Below are 26,161 nucleotides of genomic sequence, written 5' to 3' on the forward strand. Positions count from 1 at the left end.
AGCACAAATTTCTTGTGTTTTACTTTGATTCAACTCGGCAGCTCAGAAGATCTATACAATCAGTACAGTGTCAAGATTAGTGTCACCAATAGGCATCTTACCAAATGTCTCCCATTCTGTTAGTGAGTTATGATGTAAAGTAATCACCACTAAAGTGTTTCTTGCAGAACATTGATGTCACAGTGAAGTTGACCTTTGACTTTTTTATAAAATGTCATCACTTATTATTATTATTATATCCCATGAGACGTGTGTGAAATTTTGTCATAATTCTTATGTTATGTCCAAAAACATGTTTTGTGAATTTATTGTGACCTTTGGCCACCAAAATTTAACGAGGTCATTCTTGAGCCCAAGTGAACATTTGTGCCAAATTTGCAGAGATTCCCTTGAGGCGTTCTTTTAATATTGAGTTCACAAGAATGGGACTAACTTTGGAGAGTTATTTAGCCCCCTTACTGAGTAAATACCATGACATGATGTTTTGGACAATACCAGTATCACTGTAGCTTTAAAACTCAGCCCAGTAATGCCTCTTAAAGACAGGGATTGCGATTAATGTGAGGAAAAGAAAAAAAAAGCATTATATATATATATATATATATATATATATATATACATATATATATCAAATAAAGGGTTAATGCTGACAATTCAAGTAATAAATAATCAAGTTTTCTTTCTGATGCATGTTATAAAACTCCCAGTAAATAAGAAAGTATGGATCCTGCATACATACACAGAATACAGTTTGGGCTTTTTGAATATTTCTATCTCCTCAGTTGCAGGTAAAGAGCAAATAATAAAGTGTGCTTGCGTGTACCTGTAGTAGTGCAGCAGCCAGGTAGAACGTAATGAAGACAGGTGTCAGGGTGGTGTGCCCCCCCCTCAGGGAGTTGATGGTGTACAGGAAGACAAGGTGACCCGGGGCAACCAGGAGGAAGAGCACACGGGCCGAACGAGAGTTCACAGCTGGGGAGGAGAAAGAAGAGCTCCTTTTAAATACTTACTTCCATAACAGAACATGATGAGGTGTAACTCATCTGACTCTGGGTGGGCTCTTTTTCAGACTGATGACGGATACTTTGCTTCACGGAAAGGTTCATTTTCATGAGATAAAATGAGGAGGGAAACAGTGGAAGTTTCCACAGCTGCCCATCAACTTACAGGAGCCGAAGAAGGAGGTGCAGGGTGTGGGGCACTTCCTGGGGGTGGGGTTGGGATCCCCCATGGGAAGACCGTTCATGTGCAGATACGTGGAAATTCGACTGGCCTGAACCGCGACCAGGTTACCTCCCACACCTGACACACAAAGATGGAAACAGAACATGACAGCCTCAATATCAGTGTGATGAGATAAAAAAAAAAAGATGTTGATACATGTATGTTGTGGTGTTTTTCATTAGAATATTGAAATATATATGAAATTAATTACCCATTTCTTATTTGTTATATACAAAAACCTAACATTATATCTAGTGAGAGCAATATGCCTCCTCCATCTTTAAAGGATAAACATTTCTGCACATTTAACCTGTCCGTCTGTTAAAGCAAACCGAAGCATGAACAGCTTTACAAACATATTTCGGTGCTAGAACAGATTCTTCTGTATCTGTTCTCCACCTTAAAGTTTCTTCTGTAAGCTTTTGTGACCACTCACCGTTGATGACCGGGGTGAACACAGCCATGCCAGCAAAGTTTGGGTTGGTGACAGTCTTGTCGAGGATCAAACCACCAACACTAAAACACAGGAAAGAGTGATTAGCTAAAACCGAAATCGCTGCTTTTCACTGTCATCATTGCATCCAAAACATATGAAGATCCATCACACAATTAAGAATCTTGGACATGCAGCAGGTCATTTTGCTTAGTATCAGTAGGTTACAGGATTTCAAAGTAAAAGAAAAATGATGTGTATGTATTCTGTGATTAGTGATTTGATGAAGGTGAAACAGCTGTACCTGCTGATGGCCATGGCGATGATGACGGGCTCCCAGCCGGAGTACAGGAGTTCTCTGGTGGATGGGATCCTCCTGGCAATCAGCACCCATAGGGGGCACATCGCCACAAACACAGCACACACCAGCGGGTTGGCATAGTCATTGTAGTCTGGATGAGACAAAAAGAGAAATCAGCTAATTGAGATTGTATTGTATGTATCTTTGACTAAATTATGTTTTTTTTCAATGTTATATCTTCCTCTATAACAATTTTTTCACTATGTATTATTTTATTAAAAAAAGTCAATTTTGTGAGAGTTTTACAACTAACTGCACAAAATTCTTTAAAAAAAAGCTCAGTAATAACTGTTGTTTGTTCTGAACAGCGCGATAAACTTCATGAAAATGAAATTAAAGAAATAACAAAGTAACAGATTTTTGAGTGCTTGAAACAGCATATGTATTTTAAAGGCAAAAACTGAAGTACAAGGTAAAACTTTCTGTCTTGACATTGATCCAAAAACTGAGAGAAAAAAAAAGTACATTACTTAAAAATAGTTGCCAATTCATTTTCTGTTAATCAGGTAATTGATTAATCGACTTATCATTTCAGCTGTACTTGTAAAAACCATTGGGTAGTCTAATTTGTAACAAAACAAAGTATTTTTTGCACTCTTCCTATATTTTTATGAAAAAAATCTTAATTTGTAAAGTAGCTAGTAACTGAAGCTTTCAGATAAATTTACCGAAGTCAAAAGTAAAACATTTCCCTCTGAAATGTAGTGGAGTGGAAGTATAAAGTGGCATGAAAAGACTCAAACACAGTAAGTACCTAAAATTTATACTTAAGTACAGTACTTGAGTAAATGTACTTAGTTACATTCCTTGAGAGGCTTATCAGGACTGAGCAGAACTACACATGGAAAGAAAGTGTCTCTGACGTACACGCCATGACAGTATGCCGCCTCTAGGAGGCAGTGTAACTATTATCTTGACACTACAGGAGAGTACAACCAGCACACATCAAAACAGCCAGAATAACCCAAATAAGATCAAAATAGTCCCTGACTATGGCTTTAAAGTGAGTAAGACTGTAAAGTCTGGAGACGAAGGGAGGAGTTCTGGGATTACTCCACACTCCGGTCTGGATGTTTTCATTGCTTGTGTGTGCGTCAGTGTTTGTCCATCTATTTGTCTGTCTGTGGTGTGGAACTGTGGCTAGTTTAGTGACGATGGGTTCATCTGTGGTAAAGATTGTAGAGCTAACAATAAAGCCAGATAAAGCACAGGAGGTTAGGTATTTCATCCTTATTTACCACACCCAGCAGTCACATGTCACACATTTCTTCATATGCTGCTCCTTTTTCTTGAAAGATAATAGAGATTAGCAGCTGTGATGACACTACCTCTGAAATATTGGCTATAGAAATCATAACTCTCTTTTTATTGTTGTGTATGTTATGTAACAGCTATTTTGTTTTTCTTTTTCTTGCCCTGGCGAAACAATTTTTATATATCTGACATCAGAATAAAGTTGTAAGGGCAGAAATTCTTTGCACTAATTTACTTTAAAGGTCCAATGTCTAAGAAATGTAATATCATATTCATAACTGTCTTTTCTTTAATGTACAATCACTTGAAACTAAGAATTGTTGTGTTCTCGTTACTTTAGAATGTGCTGTTTATATCTACATACAGAGAGGATCCTCTTACGCTTAGTTTGCCATGTTGTTCTACAGTAGCCCAAAATGGACAAAACAAACACTGTCTCTAAATAGGACCTTTTGAGTTTTCATGTTGGCCACCGCACAGTAGTCCTCCTACATGCTTAGCACACAGAAGAAGTTTCAGTCATTTCTGATGATGCAAACCTCACCACTAGATGCTGCTATATTCAACACACTAAACCTTTAAAATAGACAAATAATATTTTTTACATCCGATTAGGCTTGAGCAGTATCATGGAATTACAGTATACCAGGGTATTTAGAAATCCAAAAGTTATGTTTTTCAATACAATAAATACATGCACTTCTTTTTCTGTCATTCTCATTGTATGTAGTTCACAGCACACACCATCAGAGCTCTGGTCTCTACTTGTGAAACAGGCAGCTGAGCTGAAAGACCTGGTGGTGGAGGGAGTAACAGCACAGTAAACTGCTGGCGGCAAGCAACAGCAGAGATACCATGGGGAATGACAGCATGTTTTTTAGTAGCTGTGAGCTGTAAATTCAACACTTTTAAGACGAAGGTCTCTCCTCTCTCCTCTTTTGTGCTGCTGCCTGCATGTACTCAGCTCCAAAGACTGGCATTTCTTTTTTTAAATAAGCAATCTCAGTTGACTGAGGGTCACAGACTGATGAGTCAAATCTCCAACTTTCAAGGGGCAGTCCTACTTTTATGTACTCTAAATGGTTCAAGAACAAATTTAGAATTACCTTTGGGTATGCCCTGGGTAGGCATTTTGAGCTAATTTTACAGGAATAATAAGAGGTTCAACCTAAGCACAACATTAGATACTAACTGTACCACAATTATCCTGTGACCTGTGTGTGTTTATTACCTAGTTCCTTGTACAGTCCAGTTGAGATGCCTGCCAGCAGGGACAGGGTGATCAGGTCTCCCAGGCTAGCAGCAATAGGTGTGGCCACGTTGTCAGGGTTGATGCCAACTTTCCTGGACGCGATGATCACACCGATCATGATGAGGCCTGTGGGATTTTAGGGCAGAGATGTCACAACATGGGCGACCTCTGAGGGCACTGCCACACACAGCTGCACATGTTAATATGTGATATTCTATGATACACATGATGTTCAGTAACCATCAGGGTTCTGGGGTCTCACTGACTGTTAACCTCAAACAAGTGTGAGGAACAAAAACACAAGACCAGAAAATGTTGTTTTTAAGGGCGTAGCCAGAGCTGTTGTGGGAGAAAGGATTGTTGTTTTACAGGAAAGTTGAAGCTGAAAAAAACAAAACCTGATGGTTAAAAACACAAAGTGAGGGGACCTGAAGCAATGCAGAGCTGTTGACCAGAGAGGCAGAAGGCCTTACAATATTTAAAAAAAACATAGGCCAGTTTACAGTTTTATGCTCCCACACATGAAAAAAATTGAAATATTCTGTTTCCTACAGAAACAAGAAAGTAAATAGGGTCCTATGGCAAAGACAACCATTGCTCAAAGAAAGGGTGCATAGGGAGAAATACATACTAAGCTCAAAAAAAGCTGAGTTAATCGAGGCCATTAAAAACACAATGCATGACAAAGCTTAAGGATATTGATGCTCCACGCTTCATTTTTTAATAATCAGATATTCACCTGACATTTTGCAGGATCAATTTTTAGCCTTGCTATAGGCTACTGGATGGATTTCTATGAAATTTGACATTTATACCTCCCTCAAGATGACCTTTAGCAGCTTTGGTGATCACCTAACTTCACACCGTTGCCAGCAAAGTTTTATTTTCTCTTTAATGACCAAATACATGCAAAACTAATGACATTCCCAACAGCTTCAGTCATATGTCATATGTTAGCATGCTTACCTGCTGAACTAAGATAGAAGCATATACCCGATGAATATTAACATTGCATTATCAATGTGAGCCTGTTAGTATTGCTGGTGTTGCTGTTAGCCACTGGCATCCCAGCTAGCAATCTGTGGTGCTAAAAACATTATAAGAATGTTACAATGCCACCAAAACATCCTCAGAATGTTGCAATTATAATGCTACATCTTAGTTAGGATTTAACCTTATAGGAACATCATTTGAAATGATAAACATCCTTAAAATGTCCTTTGAACGTTAGAACATTAAAATGTTTCATTATTGCAACTTGTAGGTTACAAGAACCAGCGTTGTAAGATTGTTCCCTGCTAGTTGGCATGGTTGTAGTCCTGTTAAAATGCAATTTTAACCATTTTTACATTCAATATAAATGCCAAAAATAATGGTGAAATATAAAAAACTGTGCTTGTGTATACAAGTGAATGTACAGTATCTAATTGGCTGCTGACGTTGCTAACTCTATAAACAGCGCTAAACAACGGGAAGCGTAGCACCCACCCTGCAATTCCCAGAAACTAAACCTTTAACAGTAATATAGGTATTCTATCAGCTATAATAATTCGTTTGGGTAACTTAGCAAGTTGAAGGGGTTCATAAGTTTCATACATTCACTGGTTAAGGCAACATTTACTCTGAACAGCAGCTTAGAGTGGAACCTTAGCACAGGGAGTCTGATGTAACCCAGACATGCCTGATGATGGATAGTTATTAACACTTTTAGTATTCTTAACATCCTGTGTGTTGGCCTCACCTAGCAGCAGAGAAGCAATGAAGGCAGTAGCCACACTGGAGGCACACAACAGCACTGCATGGCCCAGTTTGAAGTGTCCCTCTGGGATCCAGCCGAAGATCACAGCAGCTATGGAGGCCAGGAACCCGACCACTGTGGCCTGGACCTAAACACATATACAGTATATACACATCCAAATAGTTCATGTAGCTATCAAATACAGCAAACATGTAAACTCAGATGTATGTGAGACTATCTTGTTACACCTGAGCTGCAGAGTGTGCTCACTTTCGAAGCTTATGAAGCTTACACATAGTTACAGTTACTTGAAATACCTTACTCATGCATTCAAAGTTATTACCTTGTTTATTTTAGGGCAACACTTTCTCAAAACAAACAGAGCAACGATCTACCTGATGACCAAAATAAGTGACAGGCAAAATAAATCTGAGTCTCTAATATAACTCTCTTAATGGTGAACCCGTGTGACCCCGTGTGAGTGCAACCTGACCCGACAGTATATAGGAGGTTATGTCAGCACCCGGCCAGCACTGGTTTAAAGTGTTCCAGGAACTATGGACTCACCAAATATTACATAACCACATGTCCACCTCAAATGGGCTCTTAATTTGCCCTCAGGACATAGTTCATTTTGGGAAATTAAATATTATAATATAATATAATGTTCACAGGAGAGTATTGATACCTACATAGAGACATAGAGAGGAACTGACCTCTAGTTCTGGAATATTCTTTGTCCTTGCAGCAAGTGCAAGGACTTTAATTGAAAGTAATGATGATGGTGTTTGATGGAAAGCTCCTGCAGTCTCCTGCCCATGATATTTCCTGTCCTACCTGCTTATTGCGTCAGGACACAAGTTATTTTCAGACTGACTGGCATCTCAGTGACTTTCCTGACAATTTTGTTGCACCTGTTAGGGCGGTATAACTTAGACCTTTATTATTCTGAAGGTGTGGATAAGATCAGACAATAAGAGGAAACACACTTAGCAACTGTAGCATGGGTGTGTAGGCTCTATAAGTATGTGCTTCCAATCATGTTCGTTTTTATTTCTGGTCAGAGCAAGTTCTCAGAGGCTGTCACACAGCACACAAGTGTTATGGTGTGCCCAGTAATGATCAGTCGCTGTGTTTACTGTACACACAGTGCACTTATGAAACCAGATTGTTTCCAGGTTTGGCAGTAATTCGATTCCTGAAATGTCATGTAAAGCAGACACTGGGTTTGCTTTATCAGGTTGTAGGATCAAGAGAAACCCAATTATTTGGCAATGCAAAACTGCCATCAGGTTTTTAAGGTTTAAATGTGTTTTGTGCATGATAAAGAATCAGATTACACAGATCATATTGCTGTGATCAAAGAGTTACTCGAGGATAGCAAAAATCTTGTTACTAACTCAGGTATCCAAAATAACTAAATGCAAAGTGACAATTAAACTGAAATTAAAATGGACCAATCTGAACACTGAATGAAATGGACACAACATGTTATCCAAGTTATTGCCTTAAAGCTACAGTTGATAACTTCTATAAACAGATGGGGTTTTTTTGGTCAAATTTACTGAAACTGTCATTATATCCACACAGTAGTACATGAGACAGATATCCTGTAAAAATAAATTATATTCCTACTCCTACTCCTCCTATTGCTTCTAATGGCATTTGCTAGAATCCACAGTGTAGAATAGTGTACTAAATAGCTGTACAATTAGAAAGTTTGTGACCTTACTGCCATGTTGGCAACAGATAAGCCAAAACTAAACACTAACCACCGTCCGCAGCAGAAATAGGCATTGCAGTAGCAAAATCTTGAATCTCTGATTAGTTATTTTTAGTGGATTTTTTTTAATGCCATTAGAAGCACAGATTATCTGTCTCATGTAGACACCCCCCCCCCCAGTTTTCTCTTTTTTTAGAGAAAAGTCACCAACTTTATCTTTAAACTGATTGCTCCCAGTAAGCTGGTCAAAAACGCTGTATGACACTGAACGTTACTTCAGTTCCTTACTTCTACAGATGTGTTTCAGTTACCTGGATGAGGGCCAAGTTCCCCATGATCATCTTCCACATGTTCTTGGCTGTGTCCATCTGACCAATATTAGCCTGAAAGAGAGACAAGAGCGCACAAGGTCAACACATTATCTATCTGTGTGTGTTTGTGTCTGTGTGTGTGTGTGTGTGTGTGTGGGGGTGTGTGTGGGGGTGTGCAGCATGCGTACATGCTGTTGCCTCTTGGTCCCATCAGAACAATCAGAGGTCAGTTCTCTAGACAAAGACACTCTGATCTGATTCCCCCACCCTGCGGCCGACTCCACTTATCTCATCTCCCGTCTTTCAAACACACACACACACACACACACACACACACACACACACACACACACAAACAGACACACACAAACACAAACACACACACACACACACACACACACACACACACACACACACACACACAAACACACACACACACACTGATGGTCTCAAGTGTCAAGTGGCTATGGCTACAGTGAGCCACTGTGTATCCAGAGCAATGATCCTGATGCTCATCCACAGTTAGGGGACACAAACAGAGGATCTCCTCTTCCTTCCTCTACTCTAACATTTACATATGCAGAGGGAAGGGAAACATCTGGACGCATGAAAACACATACAAGTCTACAGAAAGAACATTCACTTTGTGCTGGGGTTTAATACAGCAGCGCGAGAACTTTATACCCATAAATATTTATGAATGAGTTTAATCTACAGGGGTGGAATGTTTCGAGAATAATTCTAGTTAATTCATTAAATAAACTATGTTGGAAAAATACTGCACAGACCTGGGAACATAGTAACATTGAAACTATGAAGACCGACGGACATAGTAAACTTTTATCAGCCATGCAGCTACAAACATGTCCCCGAAGAAATGCTAATGTTGCTCTCTCTGAAATTTGCAAACTTCTGTAGCATATCTGTAGCTATCTAAATCTTGCCAAAAATCTTGGCCTTTATGCAGTTAAAATTTGAATAAATTATCTTACTGGATTTACAGGTGCAACTATTAAAACAGTGTTAAGAGGATTTGAGAAGCCATGCTATTATGACACCTGAAATAAGAAGAAATCTTATTTGTCAGTTTTATAAAAAATACCTGTCGTCAGCTTTTCTAAAACTGTTACTGCATCCAGACAGTAAATGGGGCAGATAATCTTGGGGAAAAAATCATGGTCATCCTCCTCCTTGTAGTGCTTCAAATGGCAATTGCTAGTATCGAAAACAACCAATCAGAACCAAACAGTCTTGAATGCAGCTTTCAATCATGTCAGTAACACTTCGTTGAGGCTCAGCTGTTGTCCGCATTGGTGGCCAGATAATACATTCTCTTTTTACAGCTAAACAGTACACTACAATATATTTCAGAAAACACTTGAGGCAAGAAAATGGTGATGCAGAACCAGGTTCTTCGTTCATACAGCGCTGCCTAGGTGGACAGTTTGAGCACAGTTCAAGAACACTGATTGAAATAACTGACAGCTTTGTTAGAGATCCCTCAGCTGTGATTGGTTGTTTTCCTCCATGTTTGGTAGATTCTTACAAATGCCATTAGAGGCACAACAAAGTAGAGGAGGAAGAAGATTTTTTAAAAAAAAGATTATCTGTCTTGTGTACTACTGTCTGGATATAGTGACAGTTTCAAATATTACAAATGGTCTGGGTGGGTGTTTATAATATTATTTTCTGAAAGTGTGTGTGTGTGTGTGTATCTGTGGCTTCTCTCTTCCTTTTCAAATGTCTCACAATCTGGCACCATCCCCATTTGACGACTATATCTGGCACCATTACAGGGAACACTCACAAGCCTGACTGACATGACAATCGTGTTCAGGACCATGCGTCATTGAGACTTGTGTATCTGCCAGTGTTACAACCACGTCAACATACTCTTCGCCCATTAGCGACATGTATACGTGTCCATGTACGCCACCCACGACCACAGTCATGTTGGCGTTCACAGGGGGCAGACTGCCACAAATATTAGATAAGAGAGATAAGAGAAAGCCAAAGCCTGTTCAGAGCACTGAGGGCATCACGAACTCGCAGTGAACTCCACATATTGCCACTTTCAGACAGAACTTTTATCTGCAAAACCTTTCAGGAGTTCAGCTAAGGAGACATTTTAAAGAGTTGAAAAGCTTTTGAAACTCATGGCAAAACTCTCTTTTACAGCAGCATGCAAATGATTTAAATGAGCTCAGAAATTCGCAGAAGCATCGCCTGGTGTTATGTGATGATGTGCGATGAAGATGCCAAGTCCTCAGCTTTGGGTGTGTATGTGTGTGTGTGGGCGGCTGGATTAGTGGTGTTTGGATCATCACAGAGATGCAGCAGGGTGAATGTTGTGAAACAGATTCACAGATGAGAGGCTGAAATACATTTCAAATCAAAGGCACCACTACATTTTAAAATGTTGTTAAAAAAAAACCCAATCATTTTCAAGTTGTTTGCGTCGGAGCAAATCTGTTGTTGACAAGGTTGAAGCCTGAACAAATGTGAATGCAGTGTATGTTGAAACATGTAAGAAATGAGGATAAAGTAGGCTTTTGTCATGGTTGTAATTACAGTGTGGGTAATGCTGTATTTTCTTGCAACTCAGAAACAGTTGCAATGCAGGTGCTGCCAAGTTCTAGTTATCCACAAAATATCATTATCCAAATCCGTACATGAGAGGGGATAAGACAGAAGTGAGAAAACAACTGCTTATTTCCTTTCGTCAAATAAAAAAAAGATGCTAGTGTAGAAAACACAACTCATTTTACTAAAGAGAAGGAGGTCGATAAGAAAAAGAAAATCAAAAAGGAAACACGGTCGTGAAGTAAAAACTCCTACATCCAGCCAGTCCCAGGGATTACATTATTTTTTTCAGTAATAAGCGCATTAGGAAACTTACAGTGGTCTTAATCTGCTCATAATTAGCGGCGGCATGGAAAGAAACATGGTCCTGCTGGGGCCAGCCAGCAGAGAGCTAACAGTAATGTCTCAGGACAGGCACCAGACTCTGGCCTACTTTGTGACGATGGATGTGAGAATCCTTTTAAGCTGAACTCTAAACTATGCAACTTGACAAGTGGGAACAATGTAAGAAAATTAATGATATTAAAGAGTCATTATGTCTGCTAATAAGTCTTAAGAATGAGTTACAATAACTCCACAGTTTCTTCAAACACATTGTGTCTCAACTGTACATAAAATGAATTTGAATCTTACAGTCTTTTCTTTCAATATATTGTTTTTACTTTTCTCTTGAAAAGAGCCACACAGTCTCCAGATTTGATATCGTAGCCAGATACCAACAACCATTGACAATTTAATTAAATCTGTGTTGAAGCATGGGTGAAACATTGTTAAATCCGCTTCCTAATCTGACATTGATTCACCATCACATCCGCACTCTGACTCGATACGGAAACATCACGGAAAGTTCAACAAAACACTAACTAAAAGCAATTGGAACAGAAAAATCAACAGTGGGGTCTGTCAAATATTAAACTAAAATAACTGTCATTACATTTTACTTTGTCTACAGTAAGGATTTGGCTTTTGTTGTGGAAAAACAAGCTGAAATTGATATATCTGAGCTTCATAGTATATGTCTATAAAATGCAACAATAAGAAACTTTTAATGGCAGGCTTGTTGTGTCATGGCTAATGTGCATGTTCTGTTCTTAACATGAAAAAATTTAACTGAACATTTAGCTGTATTGACTTACAATAATAATAATTATAAATAATAATAATAATAGATTTTATTGATTAGGCACTTGACTTTAGCGAAATCTCATGACTGATAGATTATCAGTTCAGAATCATAAAAGTGGACAAGGTAACCTTGCCAATTAATGATACAATAGTATAATATGACTTCGACCAAAAAATATAATGTTGGTCATATTACCCTACTACTACTCAATATACTTGTTGTAAATAATTTTAGGATTTGGAAATGTGGATTTGTCGCAGCACTATAGACATCTGAGTAATGACATCATTTTGCGGAAGAAATGATGGTGCTCAGATTTTTTTTAAAAAGCGGGAGGGGAATAGCTATTGATTTGAGAAAACATGAATTTACAATGTGGGATGTTCACTGAATTCAAGATATGAAAACTTGTTAGAGTTATTTTGTGACTGAGTTCGGCTTTCCGTGCTGGGTGGGCTGCTTCTAGCAATGCTAATCAGCTTCGTCACCTGTTTCCCACAGGCCAGTGGAAAGAATGTGAGGATTGGAGCGCTTAAGAGCAATGCTGGAATAATTCTCTTGCGCCTTCATTACTGCAGTGCTGCTGCTAACCTCTGGTCAGCACTGCTGCCAGGTCATTGAACCCTCTGACTATACAATGGACCATGTTAGCTCAGAGAGCAGCATTATAGCAAAGAGCTCAGTGGGGCTGCAGCTGCACCAAAACACCATTTAACATCTAAAATGTGAATATGAATAGCCAGCAGGATAGATAGCAATAATAAGGCAAGAAAGATACCATAATACTGATTCTAGAAACAGCTTACAGGCCGGCTTTGAACCTGGCTTAATCAAATACAGTAAGCTTCTCATAAGAACAGATACTGTGACATGAATGTGAGCAGAAGTCTAGTTAGCATTAGGTGATTTAACTCTCTGCATTATGTATTGTCTTATATTGTCTCTTAGCCACAACACTAAAGTCTGTACTTTGACTAAACCAGCATAGAGTCTAACATGTTAACTGATTTAAATACTAGCTCCAAATAATATATGCAAAATACATATTGGTCAGTTTATTTCTTGCTTCTCTGTGAACAACATATTTGGACAAAACCAACCTGTATACTCAGGTAAACAGACTGGGCATGGCCAAAAAACAAAGAAAAGTTAAAAGAATGGGATAGTAATGCTGCAATCATTTTGTCTGAAACGAAGGTAACAATTGGCATTATGACCTCCGAGCCCAAGAAATATCAGCTTTGATGGGTCTGACGGGGCAATGAGAGATAAGCGAGGGTAAATTTACCCTTCACATATCCATAATCAATCAAAACAATTCTACTGGATGAATTTAGACATTTTTGCCGTGTTATACACAGACTAGGGTTGCAAATTGTAAGCAATCAATTCAGCAACCGATTTACATATTGGTAAAATAAACAATAGATTAATTGATTCATTATTTGAAAAATTGTAAAAAAAAAAACAAAAAAAAAAACTTTGCTCATTTCAAACAATACCGAGTTTGTTTTTTCTTCAAAGTTCTAATTAGACAGCACTGCACAGCCTATCGATTAATAGATTAAATTTCATGTTTGATTAAATTCTAAATGGCCGATTAATTGATCATCGATTAACTGTTTTCATTCCTAACAAAGCCAATCCAAAATTATTTTAGGCATGACTACTTCCCGAATCGTATGTTTTTTAAAAATATAGAATAATACAATAAAGTACAACCAGTGGCACTTCTGGTAGGATATACTGTATACACCTCACGCTCACACAGACTCACATTCACACACATTTCTTACCGCTGTGGAAAGTCTGGAGGCCAGCGTCATCTCCAGGTTGCCTTTTAGCCCCAACAGTGCTGGAACCAGGATGAACACCTCGGACACCTCCATAAACACTGTCCAGTGCTGCAACGACCACCAGGTCATATATTAGTAACACAACATCAATATAATGCACACACTGCCATACTGAAACAGGACAAAGCAGATTCAGAGAGACGCTGTCACCTACATATATAAAATGTATCTTTAGTTGGGAACAGGTGGTTTGTGTGACCTTGCTCTTTAATATTGATTTGGTGGTGAAACCAGACCTGTATGATGGAGCAGATAGTGTGTCTCCACAGACCTTTTACACTATGTATCATTTTGGTTTTCAGCTCTCCTCTAACAAGATCAAGGTCACTAGGACCTCATGCTGGAATGATTTATCATCCTCCTCTCCTGGCTTCCATTCCTCCCCTTTCCCTTGTGATTCCCCTCTTTCCTCTTTAATCACCAATCTTCATTTTACACAAGGACACTGGGCTGCCTCCAATCATTACAATGGTACCTTGCAAATGAATGGTTATGATAATAATGTTATTACTTCAAGCAAATCAATATATGACATCCAGGGCATATCTATGATTTAGAGCCTGAGCCGGGATTATCTGCACACAGCTTTCAACATGGAGGTGGCTGAGGCGGTGGCTAGCAGCTAATTGTGCTAACAGAGTGAACACTGCTAACAACAACAGTGCTGGCAGAGCTAACAGTGTTAACCTGAGGGAAAACGGGAGAGTGGGCACTACACATCCACCCCAACGCCATTCTGCCACTGTGGTAAGGTGCTGTCAACAGTAACTGCCATATGAGCGTAGTGCAGCGTAGTTGCAGTGGTGATGAGCTAACAAGTAGGATAAACACACAGGGGGCTCACATGCAGTAACATGCACACAAGTGACTTAATTTTCTGCTCAGGACGCCATTACTACACTATATGTAGAAAATAGTTTTTCATGGACAAAATTGTTGAACTGTTCCTTGACTTTTCAAGGAACCTTAATAACATTTTGCAAAAGCATGCAATTTACTGTGTATATGGCACTTGTGGGCCCTGTTACGGTACTTCGACACACAGGCAGGGGAGTCTCACTGCCCATGCCAAACACCGCCACACTATGTCACATATAAACGTAACCTGTCATAAAGGAGAATCGCCAGTATTGGTCATGTAAAATGAGAACCGTGGCTATATATTTATTTATTTTTATTTATTTATCTTTTTGTTTTTTATTCCATGTGTGAAAAGTCCTCATGATGATTTGACTGTGGATTTTGTTGTTGTTTATTCATATAAACCAATAAAAAGAGAATTACAAAAAAAAGTTACTTTGAGCAATTGCTACAGCAGCTCCTTTGTCAACAGAAATGACGTAGACTGAACACCCCCTCTCCAAAACTGAATTTGGCTAGTATAACCACAATGTCAGGCTCAATGAATGAATGAAACAAAATGGCAAGACAGTACCATGGTGACAGAGAACCAATAATAGCCCATACACCATGGTGGAAATGCAGGCCAATAATAAATCCAGTAAAGGTTGGCAAGTCCTTCAAGGCCTCTCCAGCATTAGGACAATAATTGCCCTGTGTGGCCTTGCTGCCCAGCTTCTACCTCAGCATAAAAATGCTGCATTTTGCTTTATGTATTATTTCCAGGACCAAAGTCAGCCAGGAGCTAGGCCAGCTAAATCTAAAGGACAACCTGGGCAGGTGCTGGGTTTGCTAGAGAGTATCACAAATCCTGTTAAGCACCTGCAAGAGAAGATGTCTGCTCAGCTGTGCATCCCTATCTTAGTATATGGCCTTAAATGAAATGTGTAGTTGGTGCCATTAGACATGACTCTCGATAACCTGCTCCCTGGCTGCTGCCCAGCACTTCAGCAGCGGGTTCCTTGTGAGTCTCTGGGTTTGTCACTGTGGCGAAGTGACCCTCCTCTGCTGTGCCTCCATTAGAGTCCATAAAATGATGGCAGGTTTGTGGTCTACTGTGGCCAGAAACAAAGCTATTGCTGAGGCTATCGACCTATCTCCAGTAAAAGTGCTTATCTTTGGTGCCAATCCCACAGGCCCACAGCACTTACAGTCTGGTCTGCCCAGAGCTGAATCAATATTCACCGAGGCTGACACAGAAAAGAAAAGGCGAAAATAGTCGAGGGGAAGAAAACAGAGGAGTAGCTGACGTTGAAGCTACATACAAACACTGTTGGCCTGCATTTCTCATATGAGCAAGCTAGTGTGTCTGTTTTGCTTTGCTGCTCCCGCTGTGCATCCAGATGTACAGCACAGATAAGGGGGTGTCGTCTACAGTTCAGTGCGTGTTGTATCAGTAGGCGTGGCACCAAAACTCCAGTGTGGGTTAAACTCCCTCCGTCTATCCCTTCACTGACATCAGGCCAAGCAGAGCTCCTTTCCAACAGCCAGTCCCTCAGCTTGGCTCATTGCCTTCTGCCAACCCAGCAGCCTTGTGAGCACCTCTGTGAGCACTCCTCTCTTATTTCACAGCCGCATGTTTTCAAGCTTTCTCCCCCTCTCTCTCTACTTCTGTCTCACTCCCCTATCTCCCTCTTTGCCTCCCCTGTGGTGATATATGTTGTTGTCTCCATGGAACACTGGCTCTGAGCCAAGCAAGCCCTCCCTCCCCACGGCCACCTCCTCGGTTCCAGGAACTCTACTGGACAACCCCAGTACCTCTGTGTACAGACCTATAGGAGCTCTGGTATGCAAGCCTCACATGGGCCGGGTTGCCCAGTTGAGTAACATGGCCCAATTTTTTTTGGGATCACTGTACTTGCTATACTTGAGTGGGAAGCTGAACCTTATGGCATGCAACGTCAACGCAACTCCGGCGGCGTCAGAGAAACGACATCAGGTGGTGTCTGTTTCCATGGGTGGTACAGGTTTGGTCCCACCTCGTGTGCAAACACATGCCATGAAGGGTAAAATTAACATAGCTGTGGTCAAAAGTACTGGCCGTACAATTGGAAGATGAACATCAGCTATAAAATACAATCTTATTGGCATTGAATTGCCTGAAATCTAGACCGAATTGTTAACTCTCTACACTTTTACATTCTCATTACAGATGTTCCAATACCATTTTTTTAACTCCCTGAAACAATTCCAATACTTAAACTTGTGAGCACCAATTTGATACCACTGCGTTTAAAAAAAAAAGAAAACTAACAGCTGTTTACTACTGGCAGTTACAGCTAATGAATGATTGAGTCAATTAATAAATGTTTACTATTAACATTTTATGGATAATAAATGTTAAGGGTAAACCCTTTGTAAAACAAATAAATACATTCAAAATGAGTGCCATTGAACTTTCTTTCAGTGTAAAATATTCCCAAATTGCTGAACTTTTGCTAACGGCTACAATTCTACTATTTACCAAAAAAATCAATTCTTCTCGCCGCCCTAAAACAGTAGCTGCCAGCAGCTGCACAGCACAACCTGCTGCGTAGGCTACTGTTTTAGAGCGGCAAAGAGAATTGATTATTGTCGTTTTATCCGAGTGTGAAACCACTTCATAGACTGTATTATTTAATGCAGAAACTGCTGTTTCATGTCATGATACCAGACAAATTACTCAACTCTAACTCTGTGAAGTGGGCAGATTCAAAGTTCTGGACCCAAGCAAGGCATTAAATGGATGAACAAAGAGTAACTTTACTAGTGGCACACATGCTAATGAGCATTCAGGAACAAAGTTGTCAAAAGAAGCACTGAAGGTCCCACACATGTACACAAAAAGCATGATCAAGCTTTAAGCTAAGACGTAAAGAGGCCTGAGAGGTGGACTGTTGGTGTCCAGGGACCAGATGAATGTGGGTCAGGGCAAAGCCTAAACTATATAACAAGGGAGAGTGCAAATAAGCAACCCAGTATCCTCCAAAGATTCCTGAGCATCCTGGACAGAGTGAAAGATTAGCCAGGGTTTAGGCAACACAAAAGCATTCAAACCTACTAATCCTTTCACTCTTTATCACTCAGATCCTAACCAAGCCGCTGTCCAGGATATTGTCAGGTGTTAAATGCTGTTAGCTGATATGTTGTTAATGATTGTCAGGAAATAACATCTTTGGCTGACGGAAATGACTGACCAACATGACTAGAAGGTCTAAAACAAGCAAGTGGAAGAGCACATCTTAAGTGGAAAATTTAAAAAAAACTTTTATTTTATTTAACTTTGATTTTATATTTTGGTGGCATTGTTCAAGAAAATCCTGGAATGAATGGAATACTAATGACGTACGCATTTGAGCATCAGCTCTGTCCAGTGAACGGAGTTGGGATTGGAGGCAAGTAGTTGGAATGATGATTCAGTTTGAAGGAATAAACCCACGCTCTGGTTTCACAGTGGAAAACCAGGCAAGTGGATGTGGTTGGACCAAAATGGTGTCTGGTGGGCAGCGAGGGCTTGGCTGGTGTTAAATCATTGTGTCGACTACGATTTCCTGTTTACTGGTCCCTGTATTTTTAGACTGTTTGTTTTTTAGGCTGGAACTGCATCCCACCTCTGTTTTAATTTGGTGTTGCACACACAGAAAAGATGGCTAGACACTGAGACAGACATACACACAGAGATGATTTGATTAAGAAAAATCCTCAGCTGAGGTTGTTTATTGCATTTTTTCAGTTTGTTTGGACTGCACAGAGGAAGAAACCTTTGGTTTTAGAATCTTGTGACTGATAGCAAATCACAAATTTGACCTTTGACACTGGCATTCCCAGAAAAACTAGCACTTCATGTCCTTTCCAAACAACATCTAACCTTTAGTGTGTAACCCAAGTGAGCCGATCACCCTCAGAGGCCGAAGTTTCTAGCCCTGGCTCTGACAGACTGACGGACGGTTTTAGGTCATTCTGCTGCCAAGTCACTAAGCAGAACTATGCAGACGTCTCACTCCTCTATACCAGGCTGGACTGTCCTTTCTAGGCCAACCCCAAGTGGGAATGAGGCCATGAGCTCTGTAAGGGTGTGCTTTCCATAGTCAAAGTTACTAAAGAGGTCACATTTCAAAGAAGCTTTATGTGATGAAAAAAAAAGCCAAGTCATTCACCGATCCAAACCACAAGTTGCAAACTCAGGCCAGGCAGACACTTTAAATGAATGCTCTAGCATGTTATGGTTTTAAAGCTTACTTTTAGCAGAGAACTGGTGCCGTCCAACCAAAGAGAGAGAGAGAGAGAGAGGCTGAGAGAGGCTGAGAGAGAGTTAGACAATTACCTTCCTGCAAGGACAGGGGGGATTAGCTGAGTTAGCGTTTCACAGTGTCATCGAGGGGGAATTAGGTAGTGAGACAACCCTGCTAGATGCTCAGCCGAACTCATTTCAGGTTGACCGTCATACCTCACATCTCACTTCAAGCATTTCTTCAAGGCATAGCATTGCCCATAGGCACAAGAAAGATAAGGCCCTGTACCATCTATGTCTCCTCTTTCCCTGCCTCACCTCCAGAGGAATGGTGCGCTGAGTGTTTTGGAAACTGGAGAGACCACAGCAGCATGGTGCCTTAGTTGAGGCAGCATGAAAACTTTGACCTCAAACCTCTGCATTCCTGGTTTAGTGAGGATACCTAACCACATGGTAATAAAGGCTTTTGACGCCACACTGTATTTTGTTTTCACTCTGACTCTAGCTCGACTGAAGCGTGCTGCCGTTGCAGGTGCTAAAAGAAAGCACTCATTCCCCTGCCTCTTCCCCCTCCACACTGTGCTGAGCTCCTGGGGTCCACCATGCTGGCATCAGTATGCGTGTACACAATGTGCCGGGACTGGTCTCCGGGCAGCCTGACACCTCCAGCTTTATCTGCATCACAAGCTGACTTCAGAGAAATATGTGACCTGTCAGCATGACTTAGGCCTGCATTTTTACACTGCACATGGACACTTAGACATATACTGAGTGAGTCGACAGGAACAGAAGGAAAGAGAGTGATCAGTCATATCTTTTCTTAAAGGCAGAGTAAATCCTCAAACTACACACTGCACTACAATTAGCACCTTCTATTCTTGTTTCTGTTCTATAAAAGTATGTTAGATTTTAAATAGCAGGGTGTGTGACAATATATCATGAGACACAGAGTGTATAGTATGTGCCAGCACTGAGGACAGGCAGTCCAGCCTTAGAGGTGAGAAAGGTTACATACATACCGCCACGTTGTGTGATGTCTGCCCCACCCATCCCCAAGCACACATGCCATCAGATAGGCCAGCAGCACAATGATAGGCACATGCCAGGCGAGCAGGGCTTGTTAAACCAGTTCATTCAAACACCGTGGGGGCCAATTGCACAACGCAACACTACACACACGCCTTGAGCACCGGCTCTGATTAGAGACACAAGCGTGGCACCTTAGATCAACTTTACTAGGAGTTTAAATAACACAGGGCTCCTGTTGTTTGTCACAAATAACAGGATTGTAGGAATAAAGTGGAGTCAGCTACCTGGACTCAAGTCTGAATGAGTGTTTCTGAACATTTGAATTCAGGTATCTAGGCATTACTGTTCTCCAAATAAAGGTAAAAGTATGCTGGCCTAAAATTGTTTTGTTTCTCATTCCCCACTGTTTCCCAAAGTATCCAAAATATGTGGGAAGGTGTGTAAAAAGGAGAATTAACTCCACTGAATCGTCTTCTTGGATACCAGGGTGTTGAATATATCCCCCAAAAACATGAGCCAGTAATTCAGACATAACCCACGTACACTGGAAGGCTCGAATCACATGAACAATGCATTGATGGGAGTAAAGTTGGAAGTGGCCGTAAAGAGGCAGGTTGCGGTGGTGGATGGGTCACAAAACATCAGACTTTCACCTGGGACTATCCTCATGACCAGCATGAACATTAAGTGAACTTTGAGTCATTTCACCATGTTTCTTGTCCACAACTTAACCACAATAACTTCACTTGCTTAAACCTAACCTGAGTAACTTAACTTCCTAAACCCAACCACAGTAACTTTACTTGAATTATGTGAATTTACTATAATTACTTAACTTTGCATTAAGGACAAAACACCATTTGTAGAAAGCTAATATGAAAACTTTGTATGAGAAGACCTTGGAATTTACCAGTTACTAATTAGAATCAGAGCCAAGCACATTTTTCATTAATATACACTGTGTGCTTACTATATAGAATATACTGGGATCACTCACCTGGACAATGTCTAGCACCATTCCAGCCGCCACTGTCCCAAACCCGGCCAGCAGGAAGGGGAAGACCACCTGCAGGCCAATGGAGAAGGAGGTTTCCTTAAGGGGTGCTGGTGGTTCTGGGCTGTGGTCAGTGCTGGTGTCATCGCTCTCGTTGCTCTGGCTTGCGTTCTCCAAGAGAGCATCTTCCTCCCGTTGACCCTTGGCGTTGGCCCGGCAGTCCAATGCCACCACGATCTCTGACCTCTCGTCATCGTCCCCGGTCTCACCGGCCCTCTCAGTGAATGATGTGACCTCTGTGAGCTCAAACTCTCCCCCGGATCCTGGGCTCACCTCCTCGGGGCCCTTGGTGAGGATCAGTGGGTGGATGGAGCAGTTGGAGTTGAGGAGGGCCGGGGTCGGAGGGCCTCCCTCCTTCTTCACCTCAATGGCCCCGGAGGACATGTCGATGTCAGGGAGTTTGTCTTGTTCTTTCGACCAAAGTACCATGCGGAAGCCTTTGGAAGACAGTGGGCTTGACAAGAAAAGGTCAGGTTGCCTTGGCCTTACAGTTTTGGGTAAGTCAGAATGGACCTGTCCACCTGATCTGGTTTTGAACCTGATCAGTCCAATTGATTTATCCCATTAAAGAGGCTTACAAGGAGTGGGGGTCGCTACTAAACACCAGGAGAAAACTGCTCTGTTGGAAAAAACCTGCAGCAAGGCACATGCAGCCGTGCTTCTGCAGAGCCCGTGTTCCTGTCGGTGCTTCGGGAGCAGAACCAGTAGGTTCTCCATTCACTGCAAGGTGCTCAGGGTAGGCCAGCAAAAAAAAGAAGAAAGCATACTGGTTCAAACAGGAGAAAAAAGAAAAACAACAAGCTTGGGAAATCACAACAGAAATCCCCTCCAGTCACTTGTCAGCAGTCCTTTACAGTTCAATATAACCTCAAGAAAAAATAGAATCAGAGGTCTGAAGTGGCCAGATTGCAGCGCAGACTGGTTATGCTCTCAGCCCACTGATCATTTCAGACTGGTGAGTGTACTGGGATGGAAATGTCTCACCTTACACCACGTGGCTGCTGGAAGGTTTTCAAGTGAGATATTTAAAGATCTGCAGTATGAAGATTGAATTACCGCCTGCGGAAAAGTACCTCTCCAACCAGAGTGGACAGTCACCTGAGAAGAGAACAAATTCATTGATCGTTCAGTCTTAAATGTAAACATTTTTACACTCCATAAACAGGTTTATCTCTGTGTATCAGTAGCTATAGATCAAGGCTGTTCTCTGACAATGTGATTCTGATTAAATAATCCATGCAAAAAAAACTACAAATCATAATAAAACAACAAAATACAGCACGAACGACTTTAAATTTGACTCTAGAAGACAGAAGCATGTAAAAACTGAAAGCTATGCTGGTGCTCAAGCTTCCATCTTTGGAATATACTATTTTTTATGACATATGAGCAATTTGCATTTCCGTCGTCATTGAAGAAAGTCCTGGGTGAATTAGGGAAAGGGTAAATTATAAGCTTGAAACCTCATTTAGAATGGTTAGTGGATGATTAAAAGCTCCTTAAACTCACTTTGACCACCACAAATGCTCTGTCAGGCCTTGCAACAGACTATTATAAGGCAAACAAACCCACTTCACTCTCCACTGACATTGTGGCCAAAGTGAGAAGAGACCAACAGTGAGTTTAAAAACAGTTTCATTCAGCGCCTAATTTCCTCCCAGCAGCTAAAAATATGCTACCATGCATGAACAGAGGTGCTGCGTACATCCTCTGTAACTCAGTGTCACACAACTATCAATGTACCTCAATGCAAAGATTCAATTCCTGTTACGCTTTTCAAAGTACACACCCCATCCTATTACAGGCATAATCTAATAATAGTAAGTAACAGTGGTTAATATGAATTGGAATTTAAATAGAAGCTTTCTTAGAATTAGATAAAAAAAAACATTATTTGATACCTGATTATATTTGTGAGGGCCATTTTCCACTAGAAGTGGAATTAAAGCTCAACCAAACCTAAATCAACAATGCCAGTGTTAATCCCATGGCCTAAATATATTCAATCAATACTCATGAACGTGAGCTTCTCTCTCAAAGCCAGAAACAAGAGTAATAAGTCCTAAACATGTTATGTCGTGGGGTTTAAAGTCTGAAGCTGTTCCATAGGCAATGAATGGGAGCCTGATTATGTGGACTCACAATGTTTGTTTTCGTAATGATGAGCTTTATCTATTGTAGTGCTCTCATTTGTTTTGTTTTATTGTAGTGCTTACATTCGAAAAATGTAGCCATATAGAATGAATTACAATGTTTATTTACAATAACTTCTAGGTAGAAAACACTCACGTTATTTACATAAAATCAAATGATGGTGAACAAACGCTGCCTACATTAGTTAGTTTTAAAGAAAGGGCCCATAAAAATAAACAAATAAAATTCAAACATAGCGTACACTGATGACACCAATATTTATCTAGGAGGCTAAAACACATTCTGCTGCACAGCAGTTGTAACAGTTTGGGGTTTGAGAGCTTTGGAAGCAGTAAATTTAGCCAAAAGCGTACAGCCACATGTGTGGGGTTTCCAAAACCAAAACCACACATCAACCTTACAAAGCACGGATGTACAGCTACTATTTCATCATACATGAGCAAATAGTGAGCACACACCGTACCCTAACGTTACGGTTGAGTTGAGAGCTCAGTGACAGACATCCATCCATGGTGAGAGCGCTGCTCAGGGTTGAAAATGGTAGTTCCCCTTTAAGTGACAAAAGGTTTCAAATGAATTAACATTTTGTAATATCGTCATGGAAACAGATGTGAGAAGACATGTAGTATTACTCATACAGAGAGTAAGTCTACCTCATGCATTTCCATGTTTCCGTTCTCTAACCAGAGCAGGTCACCATAAAAACTCCCAAATCTTATATCAGCAATGACTACTCAACATGTCAGTTAATAAACAGGGGGAAGTCTAGTGTGTGTGATGAAAGCTAAAACATCAAATTTGGTAGAGCATGCTGAACTCCCCATGTACTTTACTTCACAACACACACATTACATGGAGCAAGTTGCACATTTGTGCAGCCAACTTAAATAAACTATTATTTTGAAGGCCAATCTACTTGCTTCCGGTCTAACTGCCTCTGACCTGACGCAGCTCTCATCCGCCTGCATGTTGCGACATCCGCACACAGACTTTGGCTTTCCCGGCTGAAACAATCCTCTGTTTAGTAGTCAGGACCAATACCACCCGAACCCAACATGGCAAAGGCGTAAATTAGTGCTCCCCTGGTCAGGGCTGAATAGACGAGCCCTCCTTTTCTATTCTACTGCTCATTTAAACAAGGGCAGAGGGCTTTCTGTTCCAACACCGGGCTCGAGCTCATGTCACTGCCACTATCACCACGAGTGTTTAACTCTTGAAAATGAGTGCACCAGAATTTTCCAATCTTTATCATCACTACTTACTGTAAAGACACCTAGGAGAGAAGCTGTTGTGCAGTTTGAGTCGCAAAGTGTCACATTCCGTTAGATTACGTGACTGTCAAAAGCCGGTTACTTATTCTGTTCTATGAGATTGCAGCTAAAATGTCCAGCAGGTTGTGAGATTTAAGAAAAAAAAGCTCCTCGGTTACCTTTCAGTGTCCCGGAGAGAAGAAGCGCACAGTCCGGAGTGATGAACAGCACAGGCACTTGGCGTGGCTGGCTGCTTGGATGAATCCTCCAGCTCTTGGTAACGCGCTCAGGCTGAGGCGTGGACGCCGGTGCGCACGCCTTATGTACGGTACCGGCTGTGCACAGCTGCCTTAATGGTTAATGGTGGTTAATGGTTAAACCCTCCCTCCCCGCGCGGTTAAAGGCTGTGTCCCAGTCTCTCCCGACCCCGTCACATTGCACCCGTCCAGTGGCCCCCGCCGCCCGGCTGCTTGGATGCGCATCTATAATACACCCGTCCGGTGCAGGGGGCCAGGAAGCCACAAGGCGGGCCCTCCCTCCACACTCTGAGCTGACGATACAGACCCCCCCTCCCCTCCCCTCTATGACCGCCACCACCACCCACCTCCTCCCACCCCTGGTCTCCATTGCGCACGTCCCCTCCCTGTACCCTCGTGTGTGTGGAAATTTGTGCCCGTGCGGTGCCAGTCTCCTCCACAAGCCTACTAATTTACTACCAGGGAGCTGAGATAGAAGTTTTAATTTAACAGTAGATTCCTGAATGAATGCACGCATATCAGTACAGTCTAACTGAGCTGGGGTGGACTTTAGTCAATGATCCATCAACACAGAGGATAAATAAATGTAAGTCTTACATAAGTCAAGTTTGGAAATTACAACAGTGGCCTCGAATTACGGGCGGATCAGGAGACAGTGGGACCCCGGACACAGATATGCAACAGGCCCCACCACCTTGCCTACATATCTGCAAAATATATAGACTTTGTAGTGGTTTTATCTCTTTTTGTTGTTTTGCGACTTTTTTGTAGTTGTTCAGAATTTTTTTTGTTTTTTATGTCTCTGTTCGGAATTTTGTTTGTTGTCATTTTTAATGTCTCCTTGTGCTTATTTTGAGTCTCTTTATCATTGTTTTGTGTCTCTTTGAGAAAAAAACATTTGTCCTTTTTTATGTTATTTTGTGGTTGTTTTGCCCCAGGTTTTTTTTCTGTGTGTCTCTTTGCTGTTCTTTGGTTTATTTATTTGTTGTTTTTTGTGTCAATTTGAGGTCATTTTGAGTTTTATCTTGGTCAGTAAGTGTTGATTTAATAGTTTTCCAGGTGAAGTCCAGAGGCTCCCTGACACTTTGGGCCCCTGAGCCTGTGCCCAGTAGGATTGTTCAGCAACACAACTAAGCCTCAAATAAGCTGAGATTTTTAAATGGTTTAGTTTTCATGGACAGAGAAAGAAAACCATAGAAAATAATTTTTTTTCTCTAATATTACTTTACAGGTTTCTTATGTTTCTGAACCAAAAGACCCATAGTGAGCGACAGTAATGGAAGAACTATTAAGATCTTTTACTCAAATAAAAGTACTCATGCCACAGTATAAAAGTAGTCCAATAAAGTCAAGGCCCTGAATTCAAACTGTTACCTCAGTAAAAATAAAGAAGCATCAACATGTACTTAAAGTATCAAAAGTACCCTTAAGGCAGTTGAAGTGCCA

At 40.9% G+C, this 26,161-nt stretch overlaps 1 protein-coding gene across 1 annotated transcript in view; it reads right to left on the bottom strand.

The window, feature by feature from the left end:
- The window catches only part of slc41a1 (solute carrier family 41 member 1), a 31,539-nt gene extending 6,643 nt beyond the window's left edge, over positions 1 to 24,896 (bottom strand). The window contains exons 1-10 of the mRNA XM_042499510.2: positions 24,638 to 24,896; positions 20,998 to 22,152; positions 13,802 to 13,909; positions 8,297 to 8,368; positions 6,266 to 6,410; positions 4,504 to 4,650; positions 1,962 to 2,109; positions 1,661 to 1,740; positions 1,168 to 1,302; positions 824 to 972 (exon numbers count right to left, since the gene is read on the bottom strand). Of these exons, the coding sequence (XP_042355444.1) occupies positions 824 to 972; positions 1,168 to 1,302; positions 1,661 to 1,740; positions 1,962 to 2,109; positions 4,504 to 4,650; positions 6,266 to 6,410; positions 8,297 to 8,368; positions 13,802 to 13,909; positions 20,998 to 21,483 (1,470 nt within the window). The 5' untranslated portion in view covers positions 21,484 to 22,152; positions 24,638 to 24,896. The remainder of the gene's footprint in view (positions 1 to 823; positions 973 to 1,167; positions 1,303 to 1,660; positions 1,741 to 1,961; positions 2,110 to 4,503; positions 4,651 to 6,265; positions 6,411 to 8,296; positions 8,369 to 13,801; positions 13,910 to 20,997; positions 22,153 to 24,637) is intronic.
- Positions 24,897 to 26,161: the final 1,265 nt, after the last annotated feature.

The sequence above is a fragment of the Plectropomus leopardus genome, chromosome 2, assembly GCF_026936395.1.
Source record: "Plectropomus leopardus strain MGB_pleo_1.0 chromosome 2, ASM2693639v1, whole genome shotgun sequence".
Classification (NCBI taxonomy): domain Eukaryota; kingdom Metazoa; phylum Chordata; class Actinopteri; order Perciformes; family Serranidae; genus Plectropomus; species Plectropomus leopardus.